The sequence below is a fragment of the Myotis brandtii genome, unplaced genomic scaffold (genome assembly GCF_000412655.1).
Source record: "Myotis brandtii unplaced genomic scaffold, ASM41265v1 scaffold78, whole genome shotgun sequence".
Classification (NCBI taxonomy): Eukaryota; Metazoa; Chordata; class Mammalia; order Chiroptera; family Vespertilionidae; genus Myotis; species Myotis brandtii.
Genome location: NW_005371131.1, coordinates 541,522 through 569,428, shown reverse-complemented (window position 1 = coordinate 569,428; position 27,907 = coordinate 541,522). Strand labels below are relative to the sequence as shown.

Below are 27,907 nucleotides of genomic sequence, written 5' to 3'. Positions count from 1 at the left end.
GTGGAGAGGTAATTTGAACAATCTTCCCACTGGAAAAAATTAAAAGCTGGAAAAGATACATTTTTTAAAAATCTACTTAAAAGCACAGACCCAACAAGACAAAGGGAATGCCAGGTAAGTCCCGAGGAAAAGCAAGGACCCAGAGAGGTAAGTGAGCACAGACCCAGCTTCGGCCTGAAGCCAGAAACCAAACTCAGTCCATTTAAGCTTCAGGGTTGATGGCCTCCTGGGGCCAGAGGGACAGAGTCGAAGTCCAGGGCCCACCAAAGGAGAGACCCTCCCTATATTAGGGGAACTCCAAAGGGCTATACTCTTGGGAAAGGTAAACCAGAAATAAACCTGCCCTTTCCCCATCCCTGCAGGCATAGCCGGCCACAGCCCAGGCCCCTGCGCAGGCTCACTTGGGCTTCTTGATGTCTGTCATCTTGGTGTGCTCGCCAAACTCCCGCTTCAGGAACTCCTCCAGGGGCCCTGACTCGTAGGGCCGCGAGCCCCGGAATACCTCGTCCTTCATGCGGAAGTACACGCCACGCATGTAGACCATGGACTTGCCTAGGAGCGAACGGGTCGGAGGGGGGAGGCACGCCTGAGCGCAGGCCGGCTGGGGAAGCCGGTGCGGCAGCAGCAGGTGAGGGCAGCTCTGCCCAGGCACCGACCAAGCTGGGCTCCGGCCTCCTCGGCACCTCCCCTCCCAGGCAGATGTCCCCTTCAGCAGCCCAAGGCTCTCCACTTGACTTCCTATTCGCAATTTTGCATTATTTTCCCTGAAGAAGGGCGCCGGACATGTATGAGCCTTTAAATCTGGATCTACTCTGTGTGTCACGGGAAATAAGAACCAGCCCTGTCCTCAGAGGCTCCAATGACAGGGTCAAAGGGCAGGCTGCACCTCACAGGAAGTGAAGTGAGGTGTCCACGTGCCTCACCGGCCGGGGTGAGCAAACAGGGGCTGTGGAGGGGGTTCTGCCCGTGACAGGTCTAACTGGGCGACTCCCAGATCCCTTCCGCAGCCCCCAGGAGTCTGAAGACCCTGGACGGGGGCCCGTGTCCTCTGAAGGAGGGAGAGACCCTGCCTGGGGGAGAGGCTAGGCTCTCCCCCCACCCCCATGTCCCCGTGGAGGCAGCCCTGAGATGGCTCCTCTCGGGTGGAAGGCAGGGACTGAAGAGCAGAGGGACATGGGACCTGGAGCCAGGAGCCAGCGGGCGGGGCACACAGATGGAGACCCAGCCTGACCCTCTCTGGTCCTCAGCTTCCCCAGCTGTAACCTCACAAGGCTATGGTGACCATCACAAACATGATGTAAAGCACCAGGCAGTAAACTGTTGGGATGCCACACCTGGCAATGTGCCAGCTGATGACCCTCCTCTCCCAGAGCTCAGGGACACTGCTGCTCCCGGCCACCTCCTGGCCCAGGGCCCTCACACCGTGGCAGCTGGGCCGTAGCCTCCTCCCTCGGTGAACACCCATGAGACCGGGGCTCCCTGGGTGGGGCATGTGTCTGAGTCGGGCCCGTGTCCCTAGCACCTGGCACTGGCCTGGCCCTGACGCCGGGTGCAGAAGGGTCCTCTCCTGGTACCTTCAGCTCTGGTGAGTATGGACTCCGGCTGGACCAGGCAGGGGTCACAGCCAGGGAGGCCGAGGGCAGTGCCTGCCTGGAGGGGGGTGACGCTGCTCTGGGAGGCTCCCCACAGGCAGGCAGGACCCCACAGCCCAGACACTCCATGAAGGAGATGCCAGGCAAGACGAGGCTGACCAGTTTGCAGGTCCAGACCCAGCCCGCCCGGCCCCCGCCCTGCGGGGAGCGTCTCACTGTGCAGAATGGCCAGGGCCAGGATGCCGCCGGTGCTGGTCCCGGCCACCCAGTCAAAGAGGTCCTTGGTGGCGACGCCCGAGGCCTTCTCGATGGCGATGAGGAGCTGGATGATGACCAGGCCTTTCACGCCCCCTCCGTCCAGGCAGAGCAGGTTGTCGTGGCTGCGGAGGGGACAGCAGGGGAGAGAAGAGGGCTCACCGCCCAGCACTTTACATTCCGCACGCAAGCCCGGAGCCAGGGCACCGATGGCCACAGGATGGGCACGTGAGACCAAGCTCGGGGCTACTGAAGCTTTCGGGGGTGTGGGGGGTTGGTTTCAAAAAAAGGGGTAAGTATGTATTTTAGGAGGTGAAAAGTACAACAGAGAAAAACAGGGTAAGGGGCAGCTGGGGGCAGGTAACTGGCCGGGTGCCACCTCAGCAGGCACCTGGGTCTGTCCCACTCCGGACAGGAGCCCCGTGAAGACAGCCGCTTGGTTTGCTCAGGTCTAGGTTCCCACTCCCACTTGCCTGATTCAAGCCTGTGAATTAAACGAGGCTGGGGCGGGGTGGTGGTGGCAGAGGGTCAGGGCGCTCCGCCCAGGTGGGAGCAGCAGGGGATGGCGGGGGGAAGAAAGGGCTGTGTGTGCCAGGAGCTGGGAGGGGCTTTGCCAGCACGAGCTCACGTAAATGCCCCCACCCTTTCAAGGCGGGCACTCCCTGCAGCCCTGTGTGTGACTGAAGGGATGAAGGATGGAGCTCAGGCACACGTGGTCAAGGGATGCTGGCTCCGTCTGGACCCGTCTGCTGACTCCGAGTGGCTCTCTCCACACGCCCTGACCTATCTCCCCAGTCCTGCGTGCCGGGCCCTGGCCCCAGAGGGGAGGCCTCCGCTGTCTGCGCAAACCTGGACCCTTCCTCCTGGCCTCCTCCTCTTCCCATCTCTGTCTACACGTCACTGCGGAGAGGAGCCTGCGCTGCCGTCAGGGCCCGCCTCAGCCTGCCTGTGCCGCCACGTCCTTGTGCGGAGCACTTGTCCCCCATCAGCACCACGTTTTGTTCATTGTTGACTGTCTTTCTCCCCCCTGGACTGGAGGCTTCTGAGGGCAGGGCAGGCTCTGCTCTGTGCAGGGCTACGGATCCAGTGCACAAGAGGTGTCTACAATAGACAGCTGGTGAGCGAAGGAGGCCTGTGTGCCTGCCTGTGTGGCCCCACGGCCTTTCCTGGGCCAGCGGCCAGCCCCGAAGCAAGCCCAGTGGGTGGCAAGGGAGGCCGCTGTCGCTGGGGTCCTCCAGGGCCTGACCAGAGGGGCATGCATGCAAGAGACCCTCCTGAGGATGCGGGGCTGAGTGTGGCTCACAGACCCGCCCGAAAAGGTCCCTACAGGGTGTCCTGACGCTGCACCTGATGCCGGGTGCAGAAGGGTCCTTTCCTGGTGCCTTCAGATCTGGAGAGTATGGACTCCAACTGGACCAGGCAGGGGTCACAGTCAGGGAGGCCGAGGGCATTGCCTGCCTGGGGGGAGGGGGGTGATGCTGCTCTGAGAGGCTCCCCACAGGCAGGCAGGACCCCACAGCCCAGACAGCTCCATGAAGGAGATGCCAGTCAAGACGAGGCCGACCAGAGTCTGCAGGTCCAGACCCCAGCCCCATCTCCAGGAAGGTGCAGGGGGCACAGCAGGAGGGAAGGACGGGAACTGGGATGGGCAGACGCACCCCCAGGCCATGAATTACAAGGTGGCCAAGGAAACGAGCGGGACAGCCAAGGGAAGGCACCCTTCAGGCGCGGAGCAGATCACACCGTGTGGCTGCCGGGCCCTGGGAGTGGGCTGTGTGCTTACGGGGCTTTCCCTGGCCCTGTCGGGGCTGGCACTGGGCCATGGCCAGGAGAGAGCCTGCAGCGGAAGGAAGCACATGGACTCAGAAGACCTGGCCTTTCTCCTCTCTGACACTCACTCCATGTGACCTTGACAAAGTCACTTAACCTCTCAGAGACTCGGGTTCTGCAGTTTCTAATCCCTAGGAGGCTGCTGGTCCCTGGAGGCTGCTGGTCCCTAGGAGGCTGCTGGTCCCTGGAGGCTGCTGGTCCCTAGGGAGGCTGCTAATCCCTAGGAGGCTGCTAACCCCTAGGAGGTTGCTGGTCCCAAGAAGGATGCTGGTCCCAAAAAGGATGCTGGTCCCAAGGAGGATGCTGGTCCCTAGGAGGCTGCTAGAACAGGAACACTGATAGTAATCTATGGTAATAAAAGCGTAATGTGCAAATCGACTGAATGGCCGAACAGCAGAATGACCATCCGGACTACCACGCTATGACACCCACTGGTGCCAGGCCAGCCAAGGCGGGTGCGATGTGATTGGTCGGGGGGCCCAGCCTTTGCCCCATGATCGCCCTGCAGAGGGAGGCCCAGGCCACCGACCAGCAGGCTGCGGCGGATAGTCTGGGCCTCCCTCTGCAGGGGCGATCCATCACGGAGCCCCGGCCGGGTGGGCAGGGCTACCTCTTTGGGGCGATCCATCGCAGAGCCCTGACCAGATGGGTGGGGCCTACTTCTTTGGGGTGATCCATCACGGAGCCCCACGATCGACTGCCCCACAGAGGGAGGCCCAGGCTACCTGGCCAGCAGTGCTACGGCGGGTGGGTGGGGCCTCCCTCTGCGGGGCGATCGATCACGGGGCTCCCTGACTGTGAGAGGGCGCAGGCCAGGCTGAGGGACCCCCTCCCCCACGGCACGAATTTCGTGCACCGGGCCTCTAGTAGAGAATAAGCCAGCTCTATTACTAAGGGAGGGTGGAGAGAGCAGCCGCTGGGAACCACGTCATCCTGGTGACCTGATGTGCCGGTGGGCATGGATTCTGGGCCCTAGGGACTGTCATCCAGGACATGGCAGGGCTTCTCTTTGTCCCCATCACCCAGGTCTGCCTTCTGCAATGGGCCTGGGTGCACAGCAGGTGCTCGGAGGCAGGGTAAGGAGTGGGGTGGAATCTGAGGGAAGCAGGCCCTGGTCTCTGCAGAGAGGACCTGCGCCTGCCCCCAGAACCGTGACAGGTCTCGGGGAAGGGACAGGACTGCAGCCGCTCCATCGTGTGGCCCAGAGCCTGCACGGCCACTGGCGAAGGAGCAGACCCAGGCTCTCTAAACACTCAGCCTCCTCGCTGTGAGCTACAGAGGACCGAGCCACCTCACAGGACCGCGGGCAGACTAGACACAAGCCCCAAGCCCTCGGTGGACCCCAGCAGAGGCCGCGCACATGTGCCCCCCCTTTCCCTCCTCACTCACGTCCGCTTCTCGTCCCGCATGGAGCTCAGGATGAAGGTGGGCTTCCGGGCCCGGGAGATGTGCACCAGGTCCTGCAGCTCTGCAGGGCAGAGGGCTGGGTGGGCAGAGGCCGGGCAGGTGCCAGCCACCCCCCCGCCCTCCGCCCCAATGGGTCCAGGAGCAAAGCTGTACCCTCACCCCACCATCCCTAGCAGGAGCATCTGCCTGCTGCCCCAGGAAGGGCTCTTTGTCCCAGGAAACAGCTCAGCCAAAGCCCGCAGGCCCCTGGGAGCCCCCAACCTGCCGGGCCAGTGCCCGGATGTGGCTCGATGTCGTCCCCTCAGGGCTGGGAAGCACAGGCGCCCCTGACGTATCCTGTGCTTCCAGTCCACAGCGTGTTCCTCACACACCAGGCTGGTGCTGCTGACACCCACCCTCACCAGAACTGCTATCCCAACTCGCAGACGAGGCTGAGGCTACACGACTCGTCCACGGTCACTGAGCCCAAAGGGCTGAGTCAGGACGTTCCCTGGGATTTAACTGCGTGCGTGCAGGGAGAAACCCGAACCACTCTTCAGACTGATCCCCTGAAAACTTCCTCAGCGGCCTCTCGACTTGGATGCGCCCGTCCACTCAGTCCTTGTGTCCCCCGTGCCCACCCAGTGCCTGAGCTGCCCTCCTGACAAGCAGCTGGGCCCCAGGCGCCTGGCCCAGCAGTGTCAGGTCACCCGGGCCCCCCACACCACTGAGCATGGAGTCTAGAAGCAGCAAAGCAGGAAGCAGCCAGCAGGCAGCGGGCCCCCTTCAGCAGGGCAGGCGGCCAGAGTGGGCAAAATGAGCGGGAGACTGTCCAGGAGGGCAGTGGACAGAGGGCCAGGCAGGGAGGGCAGCAGGGTGCACGTGTCGGCATGCAGCTGAGAAAAAGGGAACTCGGCTACAGCTAACTCGGGGCATGGCGCGCTCGGCCCCTTTAGGCCAGGGCATTACCCATCTGCAGCTGCGCCTAGGCCCACCATCCAGCCTGGCTTGGGTGACTGACTGCCTGTGAATTGAGAGAATGAGGTGGGGGCAGGTTTTGGATGAGGGGGAGGGGGCGGGGAGAGTGGAGCCAGAGGACTGACTGAGCTCCAGGCTTGGCTGGGCTCTCTTGGTCTGCTTTCCCCCCTCCCCCCAAAAAAAGGCCAGCTTGCCAAGGATGGGTTTCTGGCGGCCCTGTTCAGGGGACCCCCTTCCCAAACAATCTAGGGCCTTGGGGGGCTACGCTCAGGAGACCCAGAGTCTCCTGGGGGCATCTCCACAGGCACCTGGGAGGCCTGGGGCAGATGCTGGGTGCTCTTCATGATCAAAGCCTGTAGGTCACTGAAAGGGCCAGCGGGGGGCACACAGGCCTCAGGCCCCACAGTGACTCCCTGGCAGCAGAAACATTCCTCGTTGAAGCCCGAGGGTCAGGGGCTCTGGACTCCAAACAGAACTCCTCACTCCACCCTGAGCTCCCAGGGGACACAGAGGCCATGAAAGCACCCACCTCATGGGTGCCAGGCATGCCCAGACCTGAGACCCGTGCCCAGGGCATCCTCACAGGAAAAATGGACCATGGGACGTTAGCCAGGGACCCGTGGCCTCTGGGCTCTGTGGGCTGCTGGCTGCCCGCGGAGGCTAATCAACCCGCCCCCCCTTCCTCCCCGCTCATCTCAATGGCTTCTACATTGGGGCCTTCTCTCAGGAGCTCTGATCTGAGAGCCTGGGAACCAGCTGGAGAGGGGGGAGCATAGTGCGGGGGGGAGGGGGCCTACCTAGGCTGTTTAAGCTGATCGGTGGGGGCTGAGATCTTTCCGGGCAGAAGGAATGCTGCGCTGCGGAGGAGCCCAGCTCCGTGGGGGCCCCTGGGAAGTGGTGGTTGGCCCCTATGATTCTCAGCAGAGTTAAGACTGCCTTCCTGGTGCCAGCTGGGGACAGTGTGGGGAGGGGGAACCGCACAGGATCAGAAATGATGTCATCATGCAGGGGAGAGCCCCTCCTTTCCACACACAGCCCCTCCCTCTCCCGTCTACCAGGCCTGGGTACGTGGGGGAGCCCACCCTACCCCGACAGGCCATGCGGACTCTAGTCTGTTACATCCCAAGCAGCTTCCTTCCGGGGGCCGGGAAGGTGCGGGGTGGACCGTGGAAAATGGAAGGAGTAGGTCGGTGTGGCCCCGCCTGAGTATTTGGGGGACTCCCCCTTTCCCTTCGGCTCTAGTCAAGAAAGAGGAACTCCCATCTCCATAGTCAGCAATTCTCAAAGCTGCTGAGAGGACAGTCCTTCAGAGCTCGAAAGGGACTGGCCAGCCAGCCAGCGAGCATCTACGCCCATCTAACGCATGGGATGACTGGAGGGGATGCCACGAGAGGCAGTGTGCCCACACGCGTACACGCATGCACACACACTGGTGGGTACACACCCACGGCAACCTCCACAGCTCCCGGAAACCTCCAGAGGGGGCCCCAGGCTGCTGGTGAGGAGCACCTGCTTTTCCAGCCCTGAAGCCAAGGCTCACCAAGTGAGCATGCAGTGCATGCAGCGTGCCTGAGCACACACTTGTGTAGTGTAATGCGTGCAGGGTGCCTGAGCATGGGACACACATGCACACACTTGTGTAGTGTTATGCGTGCAGGGTGCCTGAGCACGGGACATGCATGCACACACTTGTGTAGTGTTATGCGTGCAGGGTGCCTGAACACGGGACATGCATGCACACGTGTAGTGGTTCCATCAGAGAATTCTTCAAGACTGAGGAAGAGGACTGCCGCTGCCTGTCCCACCCCCTGAACCCTGGCACCCTGAGGGGGAATGGGGCTGCACAGGAGGGGACACTGGCTTGGCAAGCCCCCTGTGGGCTCCGTCTGCTGGTCAGGGCCCCAGTTCTTGGGAAGCAGAAGCTTCCGTCTCCGCCTCCCAGGTCCTCCTAGAAACCCTTCGCAGGGAGCAATGGGGTGGGTACAAGCAGGATGCTGGGCCCAAGCTGGGCTTCCCTCCTCCCCAGTCCCGCACCGCACCCCCGCGCAAAGCCGGACCTGGGTGATGAGCACATACCTCTGCTGATCTTGGAGGCTATGTGGGTAGGAGTCTCCCCATGGTCATTTGGGGTGTCCACCTCTGCCCCAAACACAATGAGGGCCTTGATCATCTCCACGTTGCCTCTCTGTTGGGCATGGAGCGGGGGTTGGAGGAAACAGCCAACAGTGCAAGGAAACACAAAGAAAAAGGAGCCCAGCCTCTCCCACGCTACCATCAATTCGGGCGCCTCTCCTCGGCACAGGAGAGACACTGGACCATTTTGTTTTTAATCCTCACCCAAGGATATTTTTCCATTGATTTTTAGAGAGAGAGAGAGAAGGGAGTGTCAGCCTGCAGACAGAAGGGTCCAGGGTTCGATTCCAGTCAAGGGCAGGTATCTCAGTTGCAGGCTCCTGGCCCTGGTCAGGGGCATGCAGGAGGCAACTGATGTGTCTCTCTCACATCAGTGTTTCTCTCTGTCTCTCCGTCTCCCTTCCACTCTCTCTAAAAATCACTGGGAAAAAATATCCTCGGGCGCGGATTTAAAAAACACACATCTTTGGGATCCTCGATTATTTTTAAGAGTATGAAGGGACCAAATAGACCAAGACGTTCGAGAACTGCTGAACTGCATCATCCTAAGGGCCCACTCAGGACTAAAAATGCCCCGGGTTTTATTTATAACCTCAGCCTCTTGAGCAACGCTGCTCTATAATCATGACCTTTGGTATAAAACAGGATGTCTTTGAATTTGTCCTAAATCGACTTCTTTTAGAGCCTCCCAGTCCCTCACTTTGGGACTTAGAAACAGACTTCTGTGCATGTGGTATTGCTACAGTTACACACACACACAGATGTGCCTGTAACACAGTAACAGTCCCTCCCCTCATGCAATATGTTCATACTGTAGCCGTCTAACCAGACTGCCAGCCTTTAAGGGCAGGAACTATGCTCTATAATAAACCAACAAGCGTGACCAACACCAACCGCCTGCCGCCCAGACGTGGAAGCAGGCCTGCCGCCCAGCAGCTTAGAGTCCACCCGGGATATAGGAGCAATACACAGCCCCCGGCGTGGCTCAGCGGTTGGGCGTCGACCTATGAAGCAGGAGGGCAGGATTCGATACCCAGTCAGAGGTTGCGGGCTCGATCCCCAGTGTGGGGCGTGCAGGAGGCAGCCGATCAGCGGTTCTCTCTCATTCTCTCCTCCGCTCTGAAATCAATACAAATTTTAAAAAAGAGAACAATACCCAGACAGATATGGCTCCCTAGTGACGAAGGAGGACCGACACCTGTGGACGCTCACTCCGCGCCAGGTCCCGTGTGTCACTCAGACAGTCCTCAGGGCTACCAAGTGCTTCCCTTTACTCCTCTCGGCAGCTCTGCAGGTGGGGACCGACACCTACAGTTCCCAGGTGAGCACGCCAGGGCTGACAGAGGCGACAGGAGTTGCCCAGGGCCACGGTCAGTAGGCAGAGCTGTACCCTCCCCGCAGAGCCAGGCGTCAAGTTGGGAGGCATGGAGTGAGGGTGCCAGGGCGCAGGGAAGGAGCCGGGTTCGGCCCCCCCCCCCCGCCTTCTCACCGACATGGCCAGGTGCAGCGGCGTGTTGCCGTGCTCCCCGCGGGCGTTGGTGTTGGCCCCGTAGGTCAGCAGCACCATGGCGCAGTCGAAGCGGTTGCGCATCACCGACACGTGCAGAGCCGTGTTGCCCGCGGAGCTGGTGTTGTTCACATCGCAGCCTCGTTTCAGCAGCAGGCGGGCCATCTGCGGGAGACAGGGTCCGGGCCCACGTCAGCAGCTGTGGCCTGCGGCACCTGGGCACCGGGGCGCTGTCACTCCCTCCCTCAGAGGCCTCTGGAAAGCTGCAACAGACGAGCCCAGCTGGCAGGCCTCAGTTCTGGGGGCGGCTCTAGACCGTGGCGCCATCAGCACCCCAAGAACTACGGGCTAAAAAGCTGAAGATGTGCCAACTGTTCTTCTAGGCCTCCAAGTCCTTCCCTGGAGCTCACAGGGCCAGTGCCCCCTGCAGAATTCTTCTGGGCCCTGCCCCAGAACAGCCCCACTCTGTCACCCTCCCTGGGGCCCTACAAAGGCAGGCTCCCTCCTCGGGACGTGGCCACACACACCATTGCTCACCCAGCAGCCCTGAGGAGCCTAGAGCCGTGGAGAGGAGCCTGGACTTCGAAGCCCAATAGGCTTGAGCAGCTCCACTCACCCCAGTTACCTGAGCTTGGATGGGTCACTGCACCCCTCTGCACCTCAGCTATCTCTTGTTGTAAAATGCGAGTCCCTACCTCACAGAGTGTGGTAACAATGAATGACAAACATACACGAAAGTCCCTGACTTGGTGGCTAGCTGCTGGCATGAAGACAGTACCCTGAAAGTGTGCATCTCCGCCCTCCCGGCCCTGGCAGCTAGGAGCAGGCCGTGGCCTCCGGGGCCACCCAGTGCACTGTTGAGCTGTGCTGTCCGGAGATGAGAGACCAGAGACCTCCTCCTCCCAGGCGGACGGAGCGTGGCGTAGGGAGAGGCCTCAGAGGAGAGGCCGCTGGAGCCAGCTGCAGCCACACCATCAACCTCTACCTTCTGTTTATGAGGCACTTGACAATTTATAAAGATTTTTCTCCCACGATAACTTGCTGACGTCACACCTCCAGAGGCAGGACCTCCAGTTCAGACAGGACAAGTCCGCAGAGGGGACACTGTACCATGCCAGTGAGCACTGGAGCAATACCAGGTTGTCATCTCTCCTTGGTCCTCTCTGCCTGGGCGCCCACTGCGAGATCAACCTCCCAAGTGCCATCCTCAGGGTCCCCGTAGGAACTAGGCTCAGGGAACTGCCCCTGCCTACCAGTCCCCCAGAGCCACCTACCTCTGCTTTCTTGGCCCAGTGGAGGGGGCTGGCTCCATAGCGTGGGTCTTTGCTATGGACCTGGCTGCTGTCCATGCTGATGATCATTTCAGCACACCTGGGGAGAGAGGAGCCTGGGTCAGTGAGGAAGGCCAGAGGAAGGCTGGTGACAGGAGAGGTCACAGGGGCTTCATCGACTGGTTAGGGAGAGTTTCTGCAAGTAAAGTTGCAACAAAACCAACCAGCGTGAATACCATGGTATATCTAGGATATCATGAGCCCTTTCAGGCACAGCTCAAGCCCCTTCCTCCAGGAAGCCTTCTCTGATAACTCCCATCAGCAATGATCACTCTCACTGGTGTTGGCTTTAGGGTCAGACAGGCTTGAGGGCAAGCCCCAGCTTCCTCACTGGTGACCTCTGGAAGGTGACTTAGTCCACCTGCCACAATTAGGCAGTTCTCACAGGACTGGGCAGGAATGAAAGGAGACAGGGTATCTCAGCACTGGTTCTGTGCCTGGCACACAGCCCCCTCATCCCCGACCCCCCACTGTTAGTCTCCTGCAGTGACTGCATCCTGCAGGAAGAAGCAGGCAGGGTGGGTAAGAGTCCAGCTGCTCTCCACCCCTAGGATTATAACCAAAGGAACTGAACTCAGGGGCTCGAACAGTATGTTTACTGCGGCCCTATTCACAGCAGCCAAAAGGTGGAAGCAACCCAGGTGTCCGACAGATGACTGGAAAGCAAAATGTGGTCCCTCCGATGGAGTATTATCCTGCCTTAAAATGGAAGGAGCCTCTGGTCCTTGTGACGACACTACTGACCCTTGGAGACGTCGCTCTAAGTGAAACCAGAGTCCCGGGAAGGTCAGCACACACCAGAGGGGCTCCCAGGCCCGAGCTGGGATGAACCACGCTCAGTAAGGCCACCGCCTGTGATTCTTAGAGTGCAGCTGCGCTGGCCACCACGCGGCAGCAGAGGGTGTCCCCACGGGGCCCCGAGGAGCATGGCTGTGGGCACACCCAAGGCATGAGACGACTGGCGTCATCCTGCTCTTTGACCTGAGCGGCCCGCAGGGCAGCCTGGGTGCGGCAGAGAGGGCAGGCGGCTGCGGGTACCTGAGGAGGCAGCCGCCTGGACAACACCAGGGTTCTGAAGGGACATGGACGGAGCAGGTGACTGGAGCCTGCAGGGGCTGACGCCAAGCAGGGCCACCGAGCCAGCCCTCAGGTGCAGGCGAGCACGACCATCACTGTACCCACTCGGGTCGCAACCTGCAACGAGGGAACCTGACTCCTGGGGGTGAGAGCGCTGGTACTGCCTCCAGCCCCTTGGTCAAGTCTTTCTTAAAGTTCCAGCTCTTGGCTGTGCTTGGGAGGATAAGGGAAAGGAGGCTTTGTCCGAGCGTGGGCCTTTGAGGGGAGAGCAATGCCCCAGGGGGCCAGCCAGGTGCCCAGAGGAAGGGGAACCCTGAGGAAGGGCACGAGTGCCCGAGTGTGGCCCGTCATGTGCCCTTTTCCCGCTGCCTGCCTGGCACTCAGCACTGGGGGATCTTGGGTGACTTCTGTCTCCTGTCCCGGGGCTGTTCTCTTATCCATCTTCATAGGGCACAGTGCCTGGGTCTGAGGGGCTGACCGACTCATTCATTCATTCATTCATTCATTCTAGGTATTGTACCTGCTAGGTAATATTTTGAGATAGTCATCTCTTTTATCCATGCCCCCCCCTCACCCCTTACACACACACACACACACACACACACACACACACACACACAACCCCACATGGAGAAGAATTTCCTGAGACCAGGTTCCCAGGTCTGGGAGAAGGGAAGAAATGAGAAAGTGTTCTAGAGCTCCCTGAGACATGGGCCGGGACCTGTGAGCCCACAGTGCCATCCACCAGGAGGGACGAATACTTCTAGGCAGATGGGCCCTGGGCCACCCTGACAACCATGCCTGGGCCTGGAGTCGGCCACAGAAGCCGTGAGCACTGCGGCAAGATGGGTTCCGATCAGGCTGGTCAGCTCGGGGGGAAGAGGACCCAGGTCAGTGGGCCCCTCCGAGTCGGGGCTGCATGAGATTCTAGCACTGGACCACCCCTGGGGAGCTGGAAAGGGGAACCCAGAAAAGATTAATGTTGTATCTCGTTTGGTAAAGGGAGGTTCACGGTCAGAAATTAAGGTGCATTATAGGGCAATTTGGTGTTTTATTCTTTGCACAGTGGGGTTTGTGGACTGAGATTCACACCCTACACATTGGTTCGTGCCAGGCCAGCCCTGGGTGCCAGAATCTGATGCGCATCTCAGGAGGGAGGTGAGGCCCAGCACCGTGTTGGGCTTACCCCTTCTGGGAGAACTTCATGGCCGTGTGGATGGGGTAGCCGCGGGACCCCATGACGTTACAGCGAGCATTGCACAGCAGCAGCACGTGGACCATCTCCGGCTTCCCCATCTGGCAGGCCAGGTGCAGCGGGGTCAGCCCTTGGTTGTTCACCTGGTTCAGGCCGGCGGACGCACTCTTCCCTAGGAGCTGCCAGCACAACAGAGGCGTGGGCTGCAGCCCAACGCAGAGAAGCCCCTGCGTGTCCCTGTGTCCCTCCCCAGGCACCCGCCGCGGCAGCGTCTCCCTGGGGACGAAGGGCGAGGGAAGCTGACTGCACGAGAACATGCCTGAGACTCAGCGAGAAGCAACAGAGAAGGGCGGCCTTGGGGGGGAACGGGAGCTGGCTGAACCTGGGGTGTGGTCTGGCATGCCTGTGGCATGTGTGACAATTTCTGAATAAAGAAACTGAAAATGTGGTCATCTCTAGGGGTGGGCACTGGGGGTCTGGGAGGGAGGGGTAGTGTTTCTAGCTTTTCTGTCCTGCTTGAATTTTTTTGCCGTGTGCAGATATTTTTCAATTAAAAAAAAAAATCAGTATTGCCCGGCCGGCATGGCTCAGTGGTTGAGCATCGACCTATGAACTAGGAAGTCACAGTTCCATTCCTGGTCGGGGCACATGCCTGAGCAATCCCCAGTGTGGGGTGTGCAGGAAGCAGCCCATCAATGATTCTCTCCCCCTCACCCACTCTCCCTTCTTCTCTGAAATCAATAAAAATATATTTTTAAAAATATCAGGCCCTAGCCAGTTTGGCTCAGTGAATAGAGCGTCGGCCTGTGAACTGAAAGGTCCCAGGTTCGATTCCGGTCAAGGGCACATGCCTGGGTTGTGGGCTAGATCCCCAGTGGGGGACTTGCAGAAAGTAGCCAATCCATGATTCTCTCTCGTCATGAATGTTTATATCTCTCTCCCTCTTCCTTCCTCTCTGAAATCAATAAAAATATATTTAAAAAAATATCAGTATTAAAAGGCACGCTGGGAGGCTTTTATTTCCTCCTTGGGCTGAATGCTGTCCCCCTGAGGTTAATTACGATCCTATGTGCCTGTATGACCAGCTGGGCATATCAGCAGCCTGAGGATGCAGCAGGGTGACCCGACTAGAGGGCCAGCCCCGCCACTCACAGACCAGGGGGCCCTCCCTGGGCAAACTTGAACGTCACCAACCCTGTTTCTTTAGCAAGGAGAGGAGGGAATGACCCTCCCGCACAGAGGGTATTCTGAGAATTAACTAGAACACACACAACACCCAGTGCAGGGCAGGCAGCAGACGAGCACGCGATGAAGACAGGTGCAGCTGCGTGTGACCGCTGGTAAGAGTACTTGCCCCTGCCCCGAGGCAGGACATGTGTGGCCCCGTGCGGGCACTCAGCGGTTCTCGGTGAGGGCGGATGCCACAGCGGTGTGCAATCCCCTCCCCCGAGAGCACTAATCATTAGGGATGGATCCACATTTTCTGGAATAATGTAGCTCCATTCTGAAGCCAAGGCAGAGGCAAGGATATCATCTTCAGAAGAATCTCCTAAGCCCAGGCAATAAAATACTGCCCAGTAGCCTGTCTTTTCTGCCTTATATTTGAAGTAGCCTTTCAATAACGTCACTGGATCTACTCACTCAGAATTCTTATTTTTATCTGTCTGCCCAGCTCATGGAAAATTCAACAGGAATGCCTCTGGCGCAAATGCCAGGAGGAGCCAGATGGAATTTTGTTGTGTTTGTTTTGAATTCTTGTAAAAAGTTAAGCTCAGGCCCTGGCAGGCGCGGCTCAGTGGTTAGAGAGGCAGCCCACGCACGGCAGGGTCTCGGGTTTGGTTCCCGGTCAAGGGCACGTACCTGGGTCGCAGGCTCAAACCCCAGCCCTGATAAGGGCACAAGCAGGAGGCAACCAATTGATGTTTCTCTCTCACATCGATATTTCTCTCTCTTCCTCTCCCCCTCACTCCCTTCCACTCTCTTTAAAAATCAATGGAAAAAATATTCTCGGGTGAGGATTAACATCAACAACAACAAAAGTTAAGCTCAGATCCCCCAGGACCACGAGTGCCCCCACTTAGGGGTCCGGCTCTCCGGAGGCACTCAGGAGCTGCTGAACTAAACACACTGGCTGGACTGCGAGTGGAATCTGCCTGCTGGGTTGGAGGACTTTCCCAGATTGTCAGAGCAAAGAGGCGAGGAACACGTCTCCTTGACAAGCGAAGGAGGGAAGAGTGGATGGAGGTGAACCATCCACAAAGGAGCTCGGGCCTTAAGGACCACAGAGGGACCGTGAGAGGCCCCGAGTGACATCTGAGTGCAAGGACCCAGAGACAGCTGTGGGCACAGCGGTGTCACTGGTGCTGTCACCCCGTCCCCACCGCTGCTCACCTGCAGCACCTGGGCACTGTTACCCTGGACGGCGTAGTGGAAGGCCGTCTCCCCGTTGTTGTCGGTGACGTCCACCTGGGCATGGCAGTACTGCACCAGCTCCGCCAGGATCTCCGCGTCCCCCTTGCGGCAGGCCAGGTGCAGGGGCGTGCAGCCCTCTTGACTCTCCGTGCTGTTGGCACAGCTGTGGGGGTGGGCAGACAGGTGAGTGGACACGGCACGAGGTGGGCAGGCCACTGAGAAACCCAAGTGCAGAAGAGGGAAGTGGGCTAGGAGCTCAGGAGCACTCATGCCACGCGCCAGCTGGCCGGTTCAAACTCGGGGCTAAGCCACGATTTACTTGTATCTCATGGGATTTGTATCTGTTTTCAGTGCCAGTTGCACGCCTGTATAGGAGACGTGCCCCAGGGCCACACCAGCCTGAAGTGGGCAGTGGGGTGGCACAGAAAGGGTTGCAGGCCTGGGCCAGGTGGCTCAGTTGGTTGCAGTGTCGTCCTGCACACCAAACGCCCCAGTCGGGGTGGGTATACGAGGCAACAGATAGATGTCTGTCTCTCTCTCTCTTCCCTCTCTCATCAATAAACATAACCTCTGGTGAAGATTTTAAAAAGGGTCGCTTACCCAGGGTACTTATATGCATATATGGACACAGACAATAGAGTGATGAAGGCCTGGGAGGGGCAGGTGCGGGGTGGAGGGGGTCAATGGGAAAAAAGCCAAACAAACTAAGGGGACATCTGTAATACTTTCAACAATAAAGAGGGAAAAGATTTTTTAAAAAATTAAAATTAAATAAATAAGTAAAAAGGGCCACAGAAGGCAGAATCTAACAACGGGCAATTCTCTGAACCTTCCTGGGCTTCAATATCTTTATTTACAAAAAAGTAACAACAATCCCTGCCGTGCCTGCCCTAGGAAATGGCCAGGCCTGCGAGATTAAATGCCATGATGGTCAAGAACAGGCCTGTCACCTGGGAAGGGCAGCCAGGAGCTTTGAGCTGAGCAAAGGAGGTGTGGCCACCTCAGGGCAGGACTGTGACCATGATGCACATCTGGCTGAGTGGGTGTGAGTCAGTGGTCCGGCTCCCGGAGGGGCAGCCACCAGACCCTTGGAAGGAGCCACCCAGGATCTGCAGCCCCCGCAGCCCCCTCCAGCTGAGCGACCTGCACAGGCCACATAACCTCTCACTGGATGACAACGCTTCATGGGGGTGTTGGGGAAATTCCAGTTCGAGGTGGGTATAAAACAGCTACCATGGGCCTGCACCCAGTGGATGCTCCAGAAATGTTACGTTTTTTTCCCTCTGACTGTAGCCAGCATCTCTAGGCTCTAACCCAGAGGCAACGCTGCCCCTTTTAAGGCAAAGGTTCTGGGCAACCTTTGAGTTTACGGAGAACTGAGGCAGGAGGGAGAGATTCCCTGAGGCCCCATCCTGCCACACATCCCAAGGGTCCAGCCCTGCTGCCCCACCCGGCAAGGCCCCGCCCACCTGATGATGCGGCTGTGATGGAAGCACTCTCGGATGCCCAGCTCCACCGCCAAGTGGGCCACCGACCAGCTGGGGTGGCTGCGGATGAGGTCCGTCAGCTGCTGCAGGACCTCCACCTGCAGGATGTGGGCGGAGCTCTCGTAGAAGGGCGGCAGCAGGGAGGAATACTGCTGGAAGGTCACCAGGGCCTCGGCCTCCGTCTCCAGCTGGAAGAGTCTGCGGAGCCAGGACCAAGGAGGGAGACAGAAATGAGCCGGAGGAACCTCGGCCCACCCGCCTCGGGAATCAGGAGCCGTGGGTCCTCACAAACAGGACACTGCCTGCCTCCCGGGGTGCACTGACCCGCTGCAGCTGGACTACCAGCCCCGCCCCACACACCCCTAAATGGAGTTGGGACTTGCTTTTTATTTGAAAATATTTCCTTCTCTCTTTTTTTTAAAAGTACCATTATGTGGTGCTTTTAGATTTTATTTTACCCACTTTCTAATTTGACTGTCCCGTCTGACAGCCCCGGGCCTCCAGTGCCCAGCCCCTCCCACACAGTAGGAAGTAAACATGTTATTTAACCCAAATGTCCAGCAATAGAATGTTATATAAATTGTGTACATCTATGTGGTGGAACATTACGCAGCCGTGAAAGTCAGATATTTAAAGAACAGGGAAAAGTCATTTTATAATGCTAAATTTACAAGCAGGATACACATTTTGTATGATACGCGATCTACACTGTATTTAAAAGACTGAAAGGAAATGTCAGAATGTGTGTGATAGCATAACAACGTAAACGTTCTTCTTCATCCATTTCTGTACAATGAGTTGAAATTATTTTTACAATCAGGAAAAATGTTTTATTCATGAAAAAGAATATATATGTCACTCGAGGACATGCTTAGAGAGAGGAAGGGGGACAGGGAGAGAGAAACATGGATTGGTTCCTTTCCATAGGCTCCCGGCTGGGGATCAAACCCACAACCCAAGCCTGTGCCCTGACCCGGAATTGAACTGATGACCTTTTGGAACACAGGGCGACCGAGGCTAAAGCAACTGAGCCACTCCAGCTGGGGAGAGTTTCGTTCACTTTTAAAAAGTAGAGTTTGAGTCCCAGGTCTGCTGTTATCCTAAAACAAGTCCTTTCCTCTCTGAAACGAGACTACTTGCACCTGCCCCACCTACCTCACCGAGGTGCTGTGAGGACCAGCCGAGACAGTAACTGAAAAACACTTTAAAAGCTGAAGTAATTACCCGTCGATGATGGAGGCTTGAAGGTCTGACCAGGGCTTCCAGCACACCAGGTGTTTCCCACACACCTGCACAAGCCCCGCAGCCAGCCAGGGCCCAGGGCCAGCCTGTTCTTTCCCAGGGAGAGCGATCGATCGCTTAGCAAATACCTACTGACAGGCTGACCTGCGCTCAACACTGTCCTAAATGGAGGGTAAATGAAGGAACAAAACAGACAACAGCCCTGCCCTGCCCTGCCCTGCCGGGGCCCACATTCTCATGGGGGAGATCTACAGAATGAGCAAGGTAAAATCCAAATAAGGAAGTATGAGAAACAGACTGCCTGGTAAAAAGTGCCATAGAGCATGGCCGGTGTTGCTCAGTGGCTGAGCGTTGACCTATGAACCAAGAGGTCATGGGTTCGATTCCCAGTCAGGGCACATGCCTGAGTTGTGGGCTCCATCCCCAGTGGGGGAGAGCAGGAGGCAGCTCAATGATTATTCTCTCTCATCATTGATGTTTCTCTCTCTCTCCCTCTCCCTCGCTCTCTGAAATCAATAAAAATATATATGTGTGTGTGTGTGTGTGTGTGTGTGTGTGTGTGTGTGTGTGTATGTATTTTTAAAAGTGCTATAGAAAAACAAAGTAGGACAGGGGGATATGGAAGGGCCATTCCTCATTCTCCGAGGCTGGTTTTTGCTTCATCTCACCAAGCTCTCAATGTTGGAGTGCTCCACGTCAAATTCTGCTGTGGTGTCAGGTATGATGACAACTGGAGCTGGTCATTGGGTTTGGCATTATTGAGGCACGAGTGACCTTGAAAGAGTACTTTTGGTGCAGTGTGGGAACCAAAGCCTCATCAGCATGGGTTTAAGAACGAATGGGATGTGAGAAACTGGAGACAGCAAATGCAGACAATGTGGAGTTTTCCGCAGAGGGTGCAACTAAAGGCTCCTAACGGGAAAGTGCAATCCGGCTTTGCAATGCTGATAGGAATGACCCAAAAGAAAATGGGGTCTCTCTGAGGACTTGCACTTCCGTAATAGCAGAGGTCATGTGAACCAGGTCACCAGCTGGGGACAACCAGAAACGCCAGACAAAATATAAAAAGCATCAGCGTGAGGCGCTGGATACCTGGTCAGACAGCGAAGAACTGCTGGGCGGGCAGGGATTAAGGAAACCCAGGCCGTGAGCCTGCTGTTTAGACTGCTGTTACTCGAGAGGCTCGAGGGACACATGGCAGCATCAACAACCTCACAGGCTCCAGGGACAGGGACTGGAGGCCAGGGTCTGCAGGCAGAGCCCTGGTGACCGCCTCTTACTGTGGGTTGGGGTCCTGAAAGCCTTCACAAGGGCATGATGGCTCAGCCTCAAATAACTCGTTCCAGAAACTGGACTGAGGTGGTCCCCAGTGAGCGTGTTCCCAGGTACCTGGGAGACGCAAGCATAAAGGAAACCTCAAAGTAGGCTTCAGATGATCCCTACGGCATTGTTCAAATCCAAAGTCTGGCACAATCACAACTCGCCAGGCCCATGAGGAGATACGACAAAATAAAGGAAACCCAACAGAAACAGATCTATAAGCGAGAGGCTGCACATGTTAAAGTTATCTGATACAGACTTTAAAATAACTGGGACAATATTCAAGAGGATAAAATAGAAGACTTACAATTTTGGCCAAGAACTTTAAACTATAAAAACAATAACCAAGTGGAAATTATAAAATTTTAAAAATGCAACTGTCAAAATGAAGAAAATGGCTAGGTATAACAGCAAATTAGACAATGCTGAGATAAAATTAGTGGATAGGAACTAGGTCAGAAAAGAACGAATAGAATAAAGCATGGAGAGACAAAAGATGGGAAAATACAGGAAAGTAGATAAAAGATGTAGAATATATAGTGAAAAGATCTAACATACATAATAAGTAGAGCCACAAAAACAGAAGAATTAGACAGAAGCCATATGTGAAGAGTTAACAACTGTGAACTTTCCAAAATTGACAAAAAACACTGATTTAAAATACCTTCTGAGCCCCCCTCCACCAAAAAGAAAAGCAGAAGAAGGGGAAGGGGAAGGGGAAGAAGGAGAAAGCGAAGAAGAAGTCTACACTTAAGGACTTTGTAGCGGTTTAGAACATGGCTCAAAATCCTTCGACACTCCTCCCACTGGGAGGGAATTCGTGTCTCTTTACCCTTTAATCTGGCTCTGTAGCTGCTTTACTACTAGAATGTGGCGGAAGGGGTACTGTCCTAGTTTCTGGACCAAGGCCTTAAGGAACTGGAAGCTTCTACCTCTTTTCTCTTGGGGTCCCGCCATCACGCCCCAGGGAAGCTGAGCGCCCATGGAGGTGACTGTAGGTCCTGGACCCTTGGCCCCGGATGAACTCCCAGCCAACAGCCAGTACCAACTTGGCCAATTGTGAGTGAGTCATTTTAACAGTGGACCTTGCAGTCAAGCCACCCCAGCCGATGCTGTGTAGACTAGAGCTGAGTCTTGCACACTGAGCTCTACTCAAATTACAGATTTGTGAGCTAAATAATTGATACTGTTTTCAACCACTACATTTTGGAGTAGTTTGTTGCACAGCAATACCAGAGAATGACATATATTGGTGAACATACTGTAACATAGCAATAACTGACACATGTACCCTACTACGACTGCTGAAAACAAAATGCAAAGAGAATATATTAAAAATAGCAGAGGAGGTCATCTTCAAAGGACAGCCAGTACACTGACAGCTGGCTTCTCAACAATGGAAGCCAGCGACAATGGAACGACATCCTGAAAGAGCTGAAAGAAAAAAACACCAAAGAGAATTCTATAGCCAGAAAGCAGACAAACACAAAACCTACAGGTATGAAACTGAAATTAAAACATTTTTTGGGGGAAAGTCAAGGGGGGGAAAAAAGGAGACATATGTAATACTCTTTGTAATACTTTAAGAAATAAAAATTATTTTAAAAAATAAAAATACATTTAAAAAAACACACAAAAAAAACACACAAACATTTCACTAGTCACCGAACTGGCTCAGTGGTTGAGCATTGACCTATGAACCAAGAAGTCAATTATTTTAAAAAATAAAAATAAAAATACATTAAAAAAAACACACACAAACATTTCACTAGTCAGCCTGGCCGAACTGGCTCAGTGGTTGAGCGTCGACCTATGAACCAAGAAGTCACGATTCAATTCCCAGTCAGGACACATGCCTGGGTAGTGGGCTCAACCCCCAGTGTGGGGTGTGTAGGAGGCAGCCAATCAGTGATTCCCACCATTCATGTTTCTATGTCTTTCCCCCTCTCTCTTCCTCTCTGAAATCAATAAAAATATTTTAAAAACCGCCAAAAAGCAAAAACATTTCACTAGTGGGGGGGGGGGCAGGCTGTCATTAGCAAACCTAAACAAAAGGAAATATAAAATTATTTTCATGAAGTAGACAGAACCTTATCCCAGGTGAATGATGAACAATAAAGATGCTGGGGGGGAAATGAAGCCCATGAAAATGGTATATTTATAGGCAAATCTAAATGAATATTGACAATGTAATGTCTTATTGTGCTTAAAATAAAAGTATTAATAAGAAAAAAAGTACATGACATAGAAGCCTGGAGGGGGATAAATGCAGTGAAAGGGTTCCCAGGCCCGGTTATTGTTCTGGAAGATTCTAGAGTACCAATTATACTTCAGTAAGGCCAAGGATGTGCGTTACAATCTCTAGGGTTCTATCAAGAACTGTGGAAGGTTTCAGATTTTGCCCTAGTTGCAAACTAACAAGTTAGCCTGACACAGTTTCATGGATGCTGGCAGGAGACACAAGATTCCTGGATCAAAGACAAAGGGCAATTTATTACTCACAGCAACAGCAGTAGCCAGAGTATCAGCATTTGTGCCAATTCCCTGGGATCCAGTTCCCACAGGGTGACATGAAGAGGGTCAGGTGACACCTGCTCATGTTGCATCAGAGGAGAGAAACCCTGAGTGCAGGGAACTGGAATCTTCTATAATTGTCCATGAGAAATCTGTTTAAGCTTTGCTCTGGAGGAAGATATTGTCTTTATTACACAGGAGAGCAGGCAAGCCGGCCCTCTGCTCTGGAGAGAGACCCTATCTCTGCCTTCAAAGGCTGCTAACTGCAGACATCCTTATATAGACAGCCCGAGCAAAGGCAACCAGTGTCTCTGTTCACAAGATGTACAGAAACGCAAGACACCCATAGAGAACTGTCTCTTAACAGTTATCACTAACAGACAATAGAGTGTATAACTTCCAGGCTGACAGAGAGGGAAAATGGAATAATTAGAAAACACTCAATCATGAATTGCAAAAGCATTATGGTAAGTGGGGAAAAAGTCAGACTCCTGCGACTATGTGCTGCCTGATTAAAAGGTAAAACTAGCCCAGCCAGTGTGGCTCAGTGGTTGAGCATCGACCTATAAACCAGGAGGTCACGGTTCGATTCCCGGTCAGGGCACATGCCCAGGTTACGGCCTCAATCCCCAGTGTGGCACGTGCAGCAAATCAGTAATTCTCTCTCATCATTGATATTCCTATTTCTCTTTCCCTCTCCCTTCCTCTCTGAAGTCAATAAAAAAATATATATATTTAAAAGCAACAAACCCCTAATAAGAAATACAGAAAATACAAAGTACCATCTCTTCAGAGCCTTCAGATACTAAAAAGAAAACAGGATATCATGAACAACTTTATGCCAATGAATTTGACAACTTAAAGTGGACAAATTTCTTGAAAACACAGCATAGCAAAACTGACACAAGAAGAAAGAGAAAATCTGGTAGTCCTATATCTGTTAAAGAAACTGAATACAGCCCTAGCCAGTTTGGCTTAGTGGATAGAGTGTCAGCCTGAGGACAGAGGGTCCTGGGTTCAATTCCAGTCAAGGGCCCAGATTGTGGGCTCAATACCAGCAGGAGGTGTGCAGGAGGCAGCCAATGGATGATTCTCTCTCATCATTGATGTTTCAATCTCTCTCTCCCTCTCCCTTCCTCTCTGAAATCAATAAAAATATACAAAAGAAATTGAATACATACTATATTTTTAAAATTTCCCACAAAGAAAACTCCAAGCTCAGATGGCTTCACTCATGAATTCTTCTAGACATTTATAAAAGAAATATCAGTTTTAAACCATTTTCAGAAAATGGGAGGATTACTTATCAACTCTTTTTATAAGTCTAGCATAAAGCTGACACTAAAATATGATTAGAATATTTCTTAAAAGGAAAATTATAGGACAATATGTCTCATAAATATGTATAGGAAGTGCCTGTGGGGAAAGTAGAGTCGAGAAAGATGTTCTTTAAAGCACATTTGTATAGCAATGGAAAATGTCCAGTAAAGAGGGGGACTGTGTAGGAGAGGAAAGATGACAGGGGGATGGCTTCAATGAGACCCATGAGTGAAGCATCTCTAGCCGGAACAAACAAGGAAGGCCCAGCACATGGGTGCGATTGGGCAGACGGGGTATAGGGAGCTTATGGTACTTCTCTTCTGGTTGTTTATTTTCTCAGTGAGACAGATGCCAGGCCGTTCGTGCGGATGAGCATGAGGAGGGGCTGGAGGTAGAGGAGAGGACAGGTATGCCGTCCAGGAGAGCCGGACAGGGGTGACCCCGAGAAATGCCGGGCTGCCAACAGGATGACAGGTCACTTGGAGCTGATGTCATGATTTGAGGTGGGACCAGTGGGTGTGGAAGGGTGTTCCGTCAGCCATGGTGGAGAGAACGGGAATGAACTCCTGTCGGGGTTGTGCCCAGCAAACATAATGGAGAGAGAGAGCTACAGGAAAGCGGAGAGTATGTGCAAGGGTGGGACTGTGAGGATGGCCATGGCATTGAAGCGGTAAGAAGTAAAGTCTACGGAAGGGATGGGAAGAGGTTTCCTGACAGGCAGCTGCACAGCAGTCCAGGCGCAGAAGCACTGCGGGCTGGAGAGCCAGCCCCCTTCTGCGAAGCGGAGATCACGTGTTGCACATGCCTTGGGGTGAGAGGCCTGCTTCTGCTGGGATGCCAGTGAGGGCGGGCAGGTTTCATCAAATAGCATATGCCACAGTCAACGTCACAGTCAATGATTAATTCGTACCAGGAACACAGTATGGACGTTATCACAATGTACACAGCAATGCGACAAGCGACTGCCCGGGGCTCACAGCGGAAGAGCCAGGGCCCTGGGCCATATGTCAGGCCGGGGCCCAGGATGGGCCCAGGTGAGCTGAGCCCCTCCCAGCTCACCACCCTGCCAGGTGGCTCTGGTGAAAGGAAAGAAAGAGGTGGGCTCTGGAGGCAGAATGCCTGGGTCTGAATCCCATTTTGCTACTGACCAGCCATGTGACCTTAGGCAAGTTACTTAACTTCTCTGAGCTGTGTTTCCTCCCCTGTAAGACAGAGTCATAAACCCCACCGCTGGGACTGCTGCAAGGATAAGGGAGTTAACACTGAGTGAGTCCTCTCACATGGGACGCGCTAATAAACCACAGATACCATTATTGCAGCTGCTGCCATCTGCAGCAGCCAGGGTCCAATCTCTCCACCCAGCAGGGGTGTTGTGGACTTACAGGCCTTAGGCAACAAACCTGGGGATTCCCAAGACCCGATTCCCTTCATCATCCTAAAGCGATGTCTGCCAGCTACCAGCAGCTACCAGACTGCAGGAACACCTCCACCTGGGCCAGGCTGGAAGCAGGACTCCGGCATCTCTCTCTTACACCTTCCTGCAGTTCAAAGCCCCCCAGGCAAGTACAGGAGGAGATGTGTACAGAACAGAGTCTCATCCAGCAGGGTGTGGCTCAGTGGTTGAGCGGCAACCCAAGAACCAAGAGGTCACTGGTTCGATTCCGGTTGCTGCAGGCTCTATGCCCAGTAGGGGGTGTGCAGGAGCAGCCGATTGATGATTCTCTCTCATCATTGATGTTTCTATCTCCTCCTCCCTTCTTCTCTGAAATCAATTCTTTAAAAAAGTTTAAAAAATAAAATAAATTTTAAAAAGGACCGAGTCTCAGCCCCTGAAGAGGGTGTCTGCTATACTGAGCCTTCTCTCTACACACCGCAGGGTGTCAGAGCAGTGGGGAGGCCCTCACTCCCGGGCACACCCCAGGCCTGGGCTCTGACATTTCAGCAACACTTCATAACAACCTCCACTCCAGCACCCCACTCTCCAGCCATCTACTCACGCTTCCCAGCTCACCCCTCCAGCCCCGACAAAGGGCCTGGACACCGTGGCCCTTGATAAATACTGTTAAAGCTGAATGGATATTTCACACTCATCTCACAAGCCTGACATGTGCTAGGGAGTCACGCCAGGATGAATAAGACAGAGCCAGCCTCTACCCTCTCAGGGTCTGTGGTCACCAGGCAGGCAGTCCACTGGGCGCAGGGATGGGATTCCAGTGGGACACACAGCAGTGGCACCTATTCTAGCCTGAAAGCCAGGAAAGGGCAGGAGAAGTGAGGCCAGCAAAGAAGGGCGAGTGTTCTAGGCAGAGGTGAGAGTCTGGGCAAAGGCCAGGAGCACAGGGAGGCCAGACATGGGACCAGAGGGAGAGGCAAGGCCCTAGGAGGGGCCCTTTCAAGCCATGCTCATCAGCTGATGTGTTAAGGACATGGCAGCCCTTGAAGAGTTGATTAGGGGAGTGGGTAATCAGATTTTTCCTCTAAGATGATTCTGAGAGGAGGGCAAGACTGCAGACAGAGCGCCCGGCCAGTGTAGCTCAGTGGTTAGGCGTTGATCTATGAACCAGGAGGTCACAGTTCGATTCCCGGTCAGGGCACATGCTCAGATTGTGGGCTTGATCCCCAGTGGGGGGCAGCCGATCAATGATTCTCTCTCATCACTGATGTTTCTATCTCTGTCTCCCTTTCCCTTCCTCTCTGAAATCAATAATATATATATATATATTTTTTAAAAAAGACTGCAGACAGAGCAACATCCCAGGAGGCAGGGAGCAAGGAGTCCACGTACACAGCCACCATGGCCTGAAAAGAGAGCCAGCAGCAAAATGGAGAGTAACAGGACCCCTGCATTTGGATTAGAATGTGACTGGAATGCAGACTCCCTTGTGACTAATTCCTGGCCAAAGGCATTTAGGTGGAAGACATGTGTGCAACTTTCCAAGAAGTGTTCCTAAAGAGAGTGCCCTTCCGCCTTCCTGTTGGCTGGAAAGGTGGCTGTGACAGCTGGACCTAATGTGGCCAGCTGGGACCATGTGGTGACCTAGAGAACGGAAGCCACACATGGGGGAGCAACAAGACAGAAGGAGCCTGGGCCCCTGAGGACTTTGAGGAGCAGGGCTGCCACACCAGCCCTCTCTGCCATGGCTGTCACTTAGGAGAAAATGGAAATCCTATCCTGCTTCCCCACTACCCTGTGGGGCTTCCTATCACTCAAGCCCGACCTAAGTGTAACTGACAGAGAAGCAGACTCAGGATGTACGTGGGAGGAAAACCAACAGAATTTGTTAAGGACCCAGATGGGGCTGTGGGAGGCGGAGGAATCAGGATCACTCCTGGGTGTCTGGATTGCACAACCATGTAGATGGATGGTGATGCCCTTTGCTGACACGGAAATGCTTGGATGGGAGCAGGTTAGAGAGGAGAGCAGACAGATGCCAGAGCCAAGTGAGGAATGTCAGGAATTCCAAGAAGAGATATGAGCTTAGCTTGAAACCCCATCCAATTTGCTCTTGTGCTGTCTCAACACATGGAAACAGCTGCACACGAAGAGAAATGGATGCGGAACCAGATGACGCCAAGATCCTACTTCCTCACTGCCTCCTGCGCAACCTGCTCACTTCTGAGCCTCGGTTTTCTCATCCACACGAGGGGACGCTGCCTGCCTCGCTCCCCTCCGCAGGCCGCTGGAGGATGCGCTGATGCACCGCATGCGGAAGTATGTTGACGGTAAGGTGCACCAGCACAGGCGTAGTTAATAAACTGCTGGTAAAGGGTGTAACCTGTGAGATGGAAGTCTGCCCAGAGCAGGGCTCAAGCTTCCCAAGACAAAGCTGGAATCCCGTCAATGGATACTGACAACTCATAGGACTTGGGGATGATTTGCATGTGGGGGGTGTGGAGCCCCCAGGGCAGGGCACCTCAAAAGCAAGGATGGCCCTGGCCCGGTGGCTCAGTTGGTTGGAGTGTCATCCCGTTACCAAAAGGTTGCGAGTTCGACTCCTGATCGGGGCGTGTACGGGAGGCAACAGATCAGTGTTTCTCTCACATTGTCGTCTCTCCCTCTCTCTCTAAAGTCAATAAAAACATATCCTCGGGTGAGGATAAAAAAAAAAAAAGTGCCCTAACTGGTTTGGCTCAGTGGATAGAGCATCAGCCTGCAGACTGAAGGGTCCCAGGTTCGATTCCAGTCAAGAGCATGTACCTTGGTTGTGGGCACATGCCCAGTAGGTGGTGTGCAGGAGGCAGCTGATTGATGTTTCTCTCTCATCTATGTTTCTAACTCTCTATCCTTCTCCTTTCCTCTCTGTAAAAAATCAATAAAATATATTAAA

The 27,907-nt window shown here is 54.7% G+C and overlaps 1 protein-coding gene across 4 annotated transcripts in view; it reads right to left on the bottom strand.

Moving 5' to 3' along the window:
• Nucleotides 1–27,907, bottom strand: part of PLA2G6 (phospholipase A2, group VI (cytosolic, calcium-independent)) — a 44,478-nt gene that overhangs the window by 3,690 nt on the left and 12,881 nt on the right. For 3 of the 4 annotated variants that reach the window (XM_005883203.2, XM_005883205.2, XM_014530802.1), the window contains 10 exons: nucleotides 17,166–17,381; nucleotides 15,676–15,859; nucleotides 13,276–13,463; nucleotides 10,956–11,052; nucleotides 9,664–9,846; nucleotides 8,118–8,226; nucleotides 6,839–6,991; nucleotides 5,067–5,145; nucleotides 1,809–1,972; nucleotides 402–552 (listed from right to left, as the gene is read on the bottom strand). In XM_005883203.2, the coding sequence (XP_005883265.1) occupies nucleotides 402–552; nucleotides 1,809–1,972; nucleotides 5,067–5,145; nucleotides 6,839–6,991; nucleotides 8,118–8,226; nucleotides 9,664–9,846; nucleotides 10,956–11,052; nucleotides 13,276–13,463; nucleotides 15,676–15,859; nucleotides 17,166–17,381 (1,524 nt within the window). The remainder of the gene's footprint in view (nucleotides 1–401; nucleotides 553–1,808; nucleotides 1,973–5,066; nucleotides 5,146–6,838; nucleotides 6,992–8,117; nucleotides 8,227–9,663; nucleotides 9,847–10,955; nucleotides 11,053–13,275; nucleotides 13,464–15,675; nucleotides 15,860–17,165; nucleotides 17,382–27,907) is intronic. The other variant, XM_014530803.1, reaches the window with a different exon arrangement.